This window comes from Mauremys mutica, unplaced genomic scaffold, assembly GCF_020497125.1.
Source record: "Mauremys mutica isolate MM-2020 ecotype Southern unplaced genomic scaffold, ASM2049712v1 000170F_np12_subseq_2783730:2963042_obj, whole genome shotgun sequence".
NCBI classification, from domain to species: domain Eukaryota; kingdom Metazoa; phylum Chordata; order Testudines; family Geoemydidae; genus Mauremys; species Mauremys mutica.
The window spans coordinates 61,522-72,914 of NW_025422869.1; the positions used below are offsets into that span (position 1 = coordinate 61,522).

At 60.0% G+C, this 11,393-nt stretch overlaps 1 protein-coding gene across 1 annotated transcript; it reads left to right on the forward strand.

The window, feature by feature from the left end:
- Positions 1–862: 862 nt before the first annotated feature.
- On the forward strand, positions 863–8,037 carry LOC123356990 (parvalbumin-like EF-hand-containing protein). Its single transcript, XM_045000244.1, has 5 exons — positions 863–1,053; positions 6,359–6,472; positions 6,790–6,925; positions 7,474–7,589; positions 7,893–8,037. Exons 2-5 carry the CDS (start codon positions 6,367–6,369, stop codon positions 7,937–7,939), a joined length of 405 nt encoding a protein of 134 aa, XP_044856179.1. The 5' UTR covers positions 863–1,053; positions 6,359–6,366; the 3' UTR covers positions 7,940–8,037.
- The last annotated feature ends 3,356 nt before the right edge of the window (positions 8,038–11,393 follow it).

An 11,393-nucleotide genomic window follows, 5' to 3' on the forward strand; every position in this document is an offset into this window, starting at 1 on the left:
TGTTTCTCACTCACTTACAGAGTTTGTGCTCATGGAGCCACATTTTCAATGGGCCTCTAACCCCCCTGGAGACGTTTGCATGCACAAATCAACAGCAGCTGCACATGCAAATGCAGAGGAGTTTGCACCTGTTGACAGGTGAGGCTGCAATGCCATGGGTGTGTGCCAGGCAGGTGCCCTTTGAATTGGGTTCAGGATGTGCAGCAGTGAGTGACACATTGCTCGAATACCCAGCGACAGGTTTCCCCCCACAATTATCAAAGATCGGTCTTGAGAATAACTGGGCTAAATCCGGAGCAGTTCACAGTGACGCTGAAGGCACCGTTATCCCGCGGTGTCCACTTGCATGGTGCTTTACAAACCTGAATGCAGCCGGTCCCTGCCCCCAAAAGTGCACACAGTTGTGATGCAGGCATTTTCTCTCTCCTCCTTCCCCGAGCCTGCCTCGCTCCTACACATTACACAGGCCAGGCTGTGCGCGCCTCTTTATACATATGCACGCAGGCCAGGAAGGTAGGCGTATTACTATGCCTGTTTTTCAGGTGGGGAAACTGAGGCAGAGAGGAAGTGCAATTTGACCGAGGTTACACAATGAGTCAATGATGGCTTGCGGGACGGCTTGAAATGGCTCGTGGGCCGTAGTTTTCCCACCCCGGTGCATGAGCTTCTGCAATGTCAGCCCTCCCCTCCCCCGGTCACCCCAGCGGGGGGCTTTGCTTGCTCCTGGAGAGAGGGAAGGTTTTCAGGACTAGGCATCTGTTCTGGAGACTCCCCCTCCTGCAGCTCTATGGCCAGCGTCCCGCCCCCTCCGCAGGTGCTGAGATGCCAGCTGCTAATGAGGCTCTGCTAATGCTAAGCTATGCCAAGATAATCCGAGCTGCTTGCTGCCAGCGTCTTGAAAGGGCCCAGGAGGGCTGCAGTGGCCGACAGGTGCAGCTCTCCCTAAATAGCAAGCCCAAGCGTGTGCCTATAAAAACCGGGGACACGCCTAGCGCCCCAGGAGAACTTGCTGAGGGCTGTTCGGGAAGGAGCCTGCCACGAAGCCTGCACCAGGTAAGTGCCAGCCAGAGAGCCAGGTGAGAATAAAGCCAGAGGAGAAAGAAGCTGGTGAGGAACGAGGCATCAGCTGTAAACCCTGCATGGAAACCAGGGAGAGGTCAGCTTGGAAAGAGCCCCCGGCTCCCCCGGGAACGACCTGGCCAGCCCGAGGGGGAGATGGAGGAGGGAGGTGATGATGAAGGCGCCCGCCCGTCACACAGGGCCCCAGTGCACTGAGTAAGGCACCCGCTGCCCACAATGTGGGGGTGACTCTCCCGGCTCTGCCCCCACAAGGGGCCGGGTGCTCCATGGTCACTGGGAGCGGGACGGCTGTTTATGGTTTAGGAGCACAGCCACCCAGGGGAGAGGTCTGCAGGGCCCACGGCCGCAGGGTTAGTTCTTGAGCCCGTTGGGAGGGACACGTCTCTGATGGCGAACGCAGGACTTTAGGGGCAGCTCTTTGGTGGGCGTCAGAGGCCACCCAGCCCAGGGGAGAGGGGGAGGCCAGGTATCTGGGGCGATGGGCCCATGGGACATGCAGGGGCCAGCCTGCAGCCTGCCTGGTTAGAGTCACCCTGTGAGTGCTGCAAGCCCGGCTCAGCTGTGCTGCCGGGGACGGCCGGGGAGAGCCCAGGCAGGCATTGGCTGAGCTCTTGGGTCTGGTACAGTCCGGGGGAGCTGCCGGGTGGGGATTTTGTTTTGGACTGTTAAAGTTAAGTCGAAGGGTCCCTAAACCCAGGACAGGGGATCGCCCCCCCAGTCCCCTCGCTGTGACTGGAACTCTAAGTAAATACAGCACAGGAGTCCCCAGAGGGAGAGAAGGTCCCCGTGGGCCCCGGGCCTCGTGCCGGGGGAGAGGGAATACTCACCCCTGCTGAGCTCAGCAGCCTGGGCAGCACGAGGACTCAGGGCTTGTGCCGGTGCCTGGGTCCCCCTGGCACGCGTGCTGGGTCAGCAGTGACGTCGGCAAGGCCAAGATTTCACTGGAAGGCTATCGCTCCCCGTTTCACACGTCAGTCCATCCCTGCGCTGGGGCGCCTGGCACCCCAGGAGCTCGCTGAGGGCCAGAGCCAGCGGCACAGCCAAGGGGCCGGAGCCAGCAGGGCGGGCCCCTGCCCGTCATAAATAGCTGCCGGCTGCACTGGCCCCACGAACCGGATAGTCCGCTGGGAAGGCTGAAATATTTCGGCTCAGTGTAACCCTAGAGCGGAGTCGCATCACAAGACGCTGCCTTGTGAATAGAAGAGTCCCAGAGAGGCCGGAGCCTTCTTCAAAACAACATGCGACCCCCCAGAAATAAATACACGAGCTACCGTGGGGAGGGAGGGGGCTTGAGGTGCTGCCCTTTGAGCAGGATTCCTGGCAAGGCGGGGGCGATGGAGAGTGCCAGGGTCCCCCCTGGGGTCTGACGCTGCAGCTGGTGCCAGTCCCCGTAGCAAGGGCTCGGCGCAGAGGGCAGGAAGAGCTCATGGAGGGACCCCATCAACAACCAACATCATAAACCCAGTGGGAGACGTCCTGCCCACCCAGAGGAGGCGGGGGCCAAGCAGGGCAGACGCCCGCTGCCCTCCCCTGGGCTGACACTGGGGTAAGTCAGCTCGGACTTTGACCCAGCTGGTCTGGGGGTTTCTGCCGGGAGCCAGGACGCCTGGGTTCTACTCACAGCTCACATTGTAGGCGAGGCACCGTCCCCCTCTGGCCCCATCTGCCCAGCTGTAACGGGGCTAGAAATCCCAGCGCGAGGCCGAGAAGTGCCGTGAACTAACGCCCACAGAGTGCGCCGAGAGCCCATGCTGGACGGGGTTGCAGCGGGTGAAGGGAAACGCCAGAGCCATCAAAATGGCTTCTTGGTGGGAAGGGGGCGGTTTGACTGTCCCTCTGGTCCCTGTGCTGAGAGCTAACCGGGCAGGGGGCCTGTGTGGGGTGTCGTGCTCCCGGGGAATGCGGTGCAGGGGCCCTGGCGAGCTGGCTGAGAGGGCGCCCGACGGTGTTGACTTGCCGTGAAAGGTCACAAGTAAAAGGAACCCTCCCAACGTGCCAGGAGAGCTCAGTCCATCCGAGCAGCTCAGCAGGGATACAAGCTTCTAAGCTAGCCCAGGCAGAACAAGAAAAATCCCCCCTCCCTGCCCTCATTCTGGCCCAGGCACTGAAGGCAGGTGCAGCAGATCCCCCAGGAGGCTCTGAGAGTGCCTGGAGGTCTGAGTGTGCCAGGGTCACACTGTGAGTGTGCAAAACTGCATAGTGCCAGAGGGTTCCCAGCTCTGCACCAGGCTAAAAACAGAGGGGTGTGGAGTTTGGCTGGGATCCCAGGGGTGGGAAACAGCCTGGTAGATCATGGAACATGCCCCCCCCCCGCCCCAGACCCTCTTTGTTCCACCTGGGAGGAGTCAGAGATTCTCAGTCTGACAGGTTGGGTCTCAGAAACCCCCTTGGGAACTGCCACCTGATGTGCTGAGACTACCTCTAAGCCCGTTTTCCCTGGCAGCTTGGGACTTCAGTGCCCCACCTGGGTGTGACAGACACGCTGGCCTGCTACAAGCACAGACCCAGGTCTGAACCACGTCCCCCAAAAGCTGCAGGCTTAACTGAAAACAGCTTAAGAAGTGCTCCTGTCTCCAACATCCAGATACCCAGTTTCCAATGGGATCCAAACCCCAAATACATTTGTTTTACTCTGTATAAAGCTTATACAGGAGAAACTCATAAATTCTTCACCCTCTATAACACTGATAGAGAGAGATGCACAGCTGTTTGCTCCCGCAGGTATTAATACTTGCTCTGGGTTAATTAATAAGTAAAAAGTGATTTTATTAAATATAAAAAGTAGGATTTAAGTGGTTCCAAGTAATAACAAACAGAACAAAGTAAAAATGACTAAGCAAAATAAATCAAAACCACACAAGTCTAAGCCTAATACAGTAGGAAGCTAAATGCAGGTAAATCTCACCCTCAGAGATGTTCCAATAAGCTTCTTTCACAGACTAGGCTCCTTCCTAGTCTGGGTCCAGCAATCATTCACACCCCCTTACTTACTGGCCTTTGTTCCAGTTTCTTTTAGGCCTCTCTTTGGGGTGGAGAAGTTATCTTCTGAGCCAGCTGAAGACAAAATGGAGGGGTTTCCAGGGGCTTATATAGTCTTTCCTGTGGGTGGAAACCTCTCTCCTCTCCTGTGTAAAATCCCCTCAACAAGATGGAGTTTTGCAGTCACCTGGGCAAGTCACATGTCTATGAATGATTCAGCTTTTTGCAGGCGTTCACAGGAAAGCGCCAATGTGGACTGGTGTCTCCCAAGGTCCCTTGTTAGCTAAGTGCTCGCAATTACTTGAATAACCCCTTCACACTATGTTGACCAAATCTACCTTAGGTGCTTCCTGCAGCAAACACTTTAAATACAAGCACAGAGCCAACACTCATAACTCCAGATATAAAAATAATCCATGCATACGACCAGGATGACTACATTCAGCAGAACATAACCTTTGCAAAGATATGGTACGTGGCATATCTAGCATAAAACATATTCCAGTTCTGTCATATTTACACTCATAAGCATATTTCTATAAAGCATGATGGGGTGTAACATCACACTCAGCACAAACGCCCCCTGCCCCATGCACCCAGCACAGCTGAGCTCAGCTAGGAGATGCCTGGCCTGCACCCAGCCCTGTGGCGGATTCACCAGCAGCCGAGGCCCCCCTGTACCAGCATTTAACAGTGACAAAGGGGGAGTCAATGCCAGCACCCTGGGAGTTTCTACCTGTGGGATGGACGCCCAGTGACTCTCCTGGGGACACCCTGCATCCAAAAGCAGGGAGCCTGGGGGCTAAGTTTGAGCTGCGGCTGGGAGCCCTGGCAGAGCCCACCCCAGCATGGCTGCTCCTGCTACACCAGGCTGTTGCCAAGGGCTGGCTTAGCTGGCAGGCACAGCCACCGGCACCTCCTTAGATGCCCGCCGCTTCTCCAGGAGGTGTCGGTGCCCATTCGCCAGTGCCCTCCGAGTGCCGGGCTCCAGGATGGTCTTACCGTGCCGGGTTGGGGGTGCTGGGAGAATGGAAGTGTTGGGCAGGGACCTGGGGCAGGATGTGCCACCTCCACGCACAGGTCAGGGGAAGGACTCAGAGGGCTCGAACGCTCCCTCCTGCTCTGAGCCAGAGCCGCTCTCGGGGGCGAGTCGGCGAGAGCGCTACAGAGGCTGGGCTGCCCTTGGGCTGCCCCAGCGGAGACCAGCTGGGGCAAGGGGCATGTAACACCAAAGACCTGGCTTCCGGCTAGCCCCAGTGCAGCAGGCCTGGGCCTGGCTCCTGGCAGGTTCTCAGCACGTTTGTCCACCTGCCCTGGCTTGGAAGGGCAGAGGCGCTGGATGGCTCCCGGTGCATTGACAGAGCTACGCGGTGGCTCGAAGTGCAGCAGCAGAGCCACGGGGTGCGGCCTGGCAGGTCTCAGCACCGTGCGTGCCAGCGGGCTGTCAGCCCTGGCACAGGCAGGGCTGGGGCATCTTCCCTGAAGGGGACGAGCTGTTCCCTCATTCGGGGGCTCTGCTCAGCCCAGACAAGCAGCCACAGAGGGCTGAGGCTCAGTGATGAGGTGCAGATTCGGTGCCCTGCATACGTGGGGGGCTGGGCCGGGCCCCTGGGGCACTCAGTCTGGTGTATTTCTCCAGCACTAAACCCGCGACCAGCCCTCTGCAGACTAACAAGCAGCGGGGGCGGTGTCCAGTCCAGTGTCCCCAGCAGCTTAACCTGAGGCCTCCGCTAGCCCCCGGCTCCCCGGTGCTAGAGAACGGGCGAGAGCGCCCCCCGAAGGGGAGTGTGATGGAGCAGGGGCTGTCTGTGTGGGGGATGGGGGAGCCGGGGAGGACGTTAGGTGATGGACAGGACCTGAGCCTGTAACCTGAGCTAGGCAGCGGGGAGGGGAGGTCAACACCTTTGCCCGGGAAGCTGGACAAAGGGAGGGAGCCGGCTGGAGAGGGTTGGGTCAGTTTCGGTTTTGGGCTGGGTGGGGGAGTTCAGGGAATCCTATGCTGGGATCCAAGCACCCGGAACCCCCAGAAGGACTCGATTGAGGGGCCCTGGCTGTGCCCACAAGCTCTGCTATAGCCTGTGTTCCTGTTATCCAATAAACCTTCCGTTTTACTGGCTGGCTGAGAGTCGCTGGGAGTCCCAGGAAGGGGGGTGCAGGGCCGGACTCCCCCACACTCCGTGACAGGGAGCACCGGAGAACGTCCCCATCCACACACACAACCCCTGCATCCTCCCGTGGACGTGCAGCCCCCGCCGGCGCCAGCCGGGCTCTCGGCTCAGCTCGCCCCTTTCCTCGCCAGGGGACAGGATGGAGGAGAATTTTTCCTGCCAAGTCAAGAAGATGGCGCTGGCCTTGGGAACCTCTCTGACGGACATGGATATTGACCTGCTGCCCTCGGAGCTAAGACATCACGGTACGGAGGGTCACGGGCCGGGCCCTGCCCGCCCTGGGATTGAGGCTGGCTCCGACCCAGGCCCCGGGTGCGCTGCGTGGGAGGGGCGGGGGTTTGTCCCCCCGCTTTCCTTTTTCGGACAGAGAATTCAAAGGGGCAGGCAAGGGGGTAAAGGGGCTCAGCGGGCTCCCGGGGGGCCAGCCCAGCCTGCAGGGCTGGAAACCAGCAGCAATGAGCCAGGGCCTGGTTTCTCTCCTGCTGTGACGGGCAGGTGCCCGCTCGTGCCCCCCCCTGCTCGCTTCCTGACATGTGGGTCCCCTGCCCCTCTCTGCCCGCAGCTGCCTTCAACTACAGCAAGTTCTTCGAGTACATGCAGAAGTTCCAGACGTCGAGCGAGCAGGAGGAGCAGGTGCGGAAAGCTTTCCAGCTCCTGGACAAGGACAACAGCGGCTTCATCGAGTGGAACGAGATCAAGTAACGGCCAGAGGCTTGTACCCGCCCCCCCCCCATCCCTGCCCACATCCACCCTCCCCTCCGGGCACACACCTGCCCCCCCGCCCCCGTGGTGCCCCATCGTGGCAGGGTAGCGCTGGGGGAGCCAGTGCCGAGTTGCTGGGCTGGCTGGCGAGAGGACTGTGCTCCCCAGGGCTGCCAGGCTGGCACCTGCAACCGGTGCCACGGCTAAGTGCTGCCACGGCGCCCCCGGCTCCGGAGTGGGATCCAGGCTGCTGCAGGCCCAGGAGCTGCTCTGGTTGCCGGCCCCGTCTCCTCTCAGCCCATGTTCCCAAGTGTCCGTGGGCATCCACCCGCTCTCAGCCCAACAAGCCCCTCCCCAGACACTCGAACACCCCCAGAGGCCTGGGGCACCATCTCCATGCTGTGAGGGCTACGTGGGCCGAGTCTGGCCTGTCCCTTCAAACCCCACCCGCCGCTCTGCCCCATCGGGCACCGTGAAACCCTCCGTGTCCCAGGCCAGCTGAGGCCCCAGCCGCCTCCTGAGCCTGGCGCCACCTGTCCCACAGGTACATCCTGTCCACCGTGCCCAGCACCATGCCTGCGATGCCCTTGTCAGACGAGGAGGCTGAAGCTATCATCCAAGCGGCTGACACAGATGGGGATGGGAGGATTGATTTCCAAGGTAGGGGGCAGGCTGGCCGCCGGGGCGGGGGGGGGCATAGCACTTGCCTCTGGGGTATCCAAGCTCTGCTAACCCTGTCCCCCCTTTCACTGGAACATGGGGCCCCTTTGGAGCTGCCCTCTGCCCGGGGGGGCTGTCAACCTTCAGTGGAGACTCCGCTCCCCCCAGCGGCCTCCCGGGGCAGTCTGGAAGGCGCAGGAAGCCAGCTGCAGCGTTCGGTCTCCTACCGCCCATCTCCCCGGCCCCAAAACACACGGCAGCCTGGCCCAGCACCCACCGCTCCTCTCCCCCGTCTCCCTGCAGAGTTCTCCAACCTGGTCACGAAGGAGAAGATCCCCAAGAAGAAGTGAGGCAGAGGAGAAGGAGAAGGAGGAGCGCCCCACTTCCTGGCACCAGGCCGCCTGCTTTGGGGGCAGCACTGTGCTTGTCCTGTGTGTTCTGTCGCCTAGACCCCAGTGTGGAGGGGAAGGGGCTGCCACACCTGGCTGGCAGGGAGGGGAGAGCTGGGGTGGGTACCAAGGCCATACCAGGCCTGGGGCGGTAGGAGGCAGTTTGGGGCCAGGGCAGGAGAGAGGGCTTGAGAAATAACAACCACTCCCCTGGCCCCACTGCAGCAGAACCTCCCCAGCACCTGCCCCGGCTGAGACGCACATGACCAGCAACAGGCGCATTCAAGACGGCGCCGTTCTCCCCCCGGCCTCCCACCCCGACAGAGCGTCAGGGCCAGCCAGGCCGGGGCTGGGAGCAGAAAGACTGAAGAAAAACCAGATCCAACCCGGCTCCGAGCCTTGGGCCTCCTGCATCCATTCCCTTCCCCCGGCTCCTCCCCTCCCGCTCAGACTGGGCCCAGCTCAGCACCGTCCCGAGAGCCCTGCCTGTGCCAGCTGGCTGCTCTCTGCCCAGAGAAGGGCAAGTGCACCATCAGCACAGCCAGCGGGGCCTCCTACCCTGTGCAGCAGCTGCACTAGCGCAGGGAGGGTGGGGGTGGGGGGTGAAGAAAGTTCCTGTCCTTGTGCCGTGTCCTGCGTCGCGCCCGCCCCTGTCCCAGCCTCAGCACATGTATTGCAGCCCTGGTGCCGTTCGCATCCATCGGGTCCGTTTCCTGCCCCGAATAAAGACTCTCTCGTGTGATCCCTTCTGCAGCTGAGCCCTCTGCTTTCGCCTGGCCAGCTAGGGGCCGGGGGGGAGAGTGCACACCGGCCCCTGAGCCTGGCCCCTTGCCTGCACCCACAGCCAGGAATTCCCGCTGGCCCTAGGCCGGACAGAGGGCAGGTAGTAGGGTAGTAGGGAGGCCTGTCTCCCAGCCCCTGGCTCTGGGCACGGGGAGATGTACCCGGGGTCCACAAACCCCACTGGCTTGCTGAGGTGAACCCCTCCCCCCCCCTCCCCAGCATGCAGCACCAGCCGTAGAGCTGGGGGTTAAAGTCCCTCTGGACACGTCCCGGGGCCTGGCACCGCTGGGCAGTGCCTGTTCTCAGAGCCCCATGAGCACAGCTCAGCACAACTGCGGCCCGTTCTGAGACTGAGCAGAATCTGGGCCGGGAGAGGACGGACCAGAGCGGGAAGCTGAGAGCCAGGGAAGGTGCTGGTGCGATGGGGAGAGAGGAGGACGAGGAGATTCCCCAGAATGCTGCAGTGAAAAGGATTCAGGTTAACTCGCCGCACCCCTTCCCCTGACACCCCCAGCCCGGTGCACCGTACAGTGCTGGGGCCAGGCCCAGGGCTGCTCAGTCCTTAAAGCAAGGCACACGGCTAGCTGCCTGCACGCTGACGCTTGCTTCCCTGCTGCGACGAGCGTGCGTGGGTGAGAGCTCCGAGCTCTGCTCCAGCAGCCGGGGGAGATCCCCTCCGCCGTGCCAATCCTGCTAATTTATTCCAGACTCCCAGCTGATACGGCTGGGTCAGCTCATAATCTCCCCCGCCCTGAGTAGACACCAGATTGAGCTGCAATCTCCCCAAGCCGCAAAACCTCTGTCAGCTTCTGCCCTTCTCCCCAAAGGAGCAGTTCAGATAATCCCCTGCTGAGAGGTCCCGTTATCCCACCTAATCCACTAAACAAGAGGCTGGTTTTCAGCCTCCTTAATTGGGGATCTTTGGCCAAGCTTATTCTAGCTGCACTGGTCGCACGGCCTTCCTAGCCCGTTCCTCCAGCGGGAATGGGCCCCACAGGGGAAACTCAAGGAGCACGGCAGCGGGGATGTGGCCAGAGCAGGCTAACGTCCGTGTGCAGCCGCCTTGGCTGACTCTGGAGCTGTGGGCGGAGAGGACTTGTTTCAGCCCATGGCCCTCGCCTTCAGTTTGACTTCTCCCTGGTGCAGAACACGGGAGCAGAGCTGGGCGAGGCCGGACCGAGCAGGCGATCCGTCTCTGAACCAGAATTCCTGGGGCGGGGACAGGGCTGGATCTGACAGATGCAACAGCTGGGGTCCCGGACACCATCGCCTGGGGGCCATGGGGCAGCATCTCCAAGAACGTGGCATAAGAAGCCAGGCCAGTGCTCCCCAACGGGGTGCAAACCTGTCAGGCCAAAGGACACCCCCCTTGTGCTCGGGGTAAGGAAGCAGCACCGCTCACTGGCAGCAGTAGTGGGCTGTTAGCCGCCACAGGGGGCGACACCCCCCCTTTGCCATTGGGGTACACTGCCTCCACATTGGGGTTAGGGTGAGGCAGCAGCAGGTGCAGGAGCATCCCCAGGGCCCTCGGGCCAGACAGAACCACGGGGCAGGCAGCTCAGGGCTGCTCTCCCCACCCGTACAGCCCCAGAGGCCACGACTGCAGCAGGGGACTTTAAAGAGGTGAAATTCCCTAAGCTGGACCAGGCTATGGTACAGCTGCCATTACAGCCCAGATCTTCCTGGCTCCCAGCCCTGTGCTTACCCCACTCCATCTGTGCACGAGCAGGTCCTTGCTCCGACGGCACTGGGCCTTGCAGAGATGCCCCCAGAGTCCACTCTAGCCGCCCCCTTCCACGCCAACCCCGAGCCAGGAGCAGGACAAGGGCTGTTTGGTTGCGCACAGCCAAGCCTGAAGATCTGTCTTTGCTCTGCTACCCAGAAAACGTCTCTGCCCTGCTGTGCCGATGCTGCCAGCCCGTGGGAGCCAGCTGAGGTCACTCAATCAGGGTGAACTACAAACAGAACGGAGCAGACAAACCCCAAATGCCGGTGGACCTTCCAATACTTAGATTTACCAAGCCAGCCCAAAACAGCTTCTACAGTATCTCACTGGTTGCTTAGAAGTCCAAACAATGCAGTTTCCCTTAAAGTGCCCAGCCTCAGGCCTCCATCCAGACACACATGTCAAACATATAATGATAAATTCTGAAAATCTTATCTCATAGAAAAGAAAAACTTCTCCTGATCCCAAAGGACCAAGCCCCAGACCCAGGTCCAATGATAACTTAGATGTTACCCAAAATACCCGCTTAGAGCCAAGTCTTGTTAACTAAACCAAAATTTATTAAAAAGAAAAGAGAGAGAGTTGGTTAAAAGATCAATATACAGACAGACGTGAATTCAATTCTTGAAGTTCAGATACAGCAGAGATGAGCTTGTAGTTGCCAAAAGTCCTTTTGGAAATAGTCCAGAGGTTATAGTCCAATGTCCATATTCAGGGTGGCTCCAGTCAGTGACTGGGGATCTCAATCCTTGTGGCTTAAGGTTTCCCCCTCTTGAAACCCAAAGCAGATCTGAGATGAAGCAGGATCGTGTCCCAAGGTTTTTATACATTTCCAGCAGCCTTTTGGCCTGGGAAAACAATAGGCTTAACTCACCTTCTCCCAACCATCCTGGCAATTAGCACAGA

What these genes read in the sequence shown, in the direction of transcription:
- LOC123356990 (XM_045000244.1), top strand. Translation starts at nt 6,367, where the DNA reads ATGGAGGAGAATTTTTCCTGCCAAGTCAAGAAGATGGCGCTGGCCTTG. An exon ending in ATCGAGTGGAACGAGATCAA is followed by an intron (nt 6,926 to 7,473) that starts GTAACGGCCAGA and finishes CCTGTCCCACAG; the next exon opens with GTACATCCTGTCCACCGTGC. An exon ending in TGGGAGGATTGATTTCCAAG is followed by an intron (nt 7,590 to 7,892) that starts GTAGGGGGCAGG and finishes GTCTCCCTGCAG; the next exon opens with AGTTCTCCAACCTGGTCACG.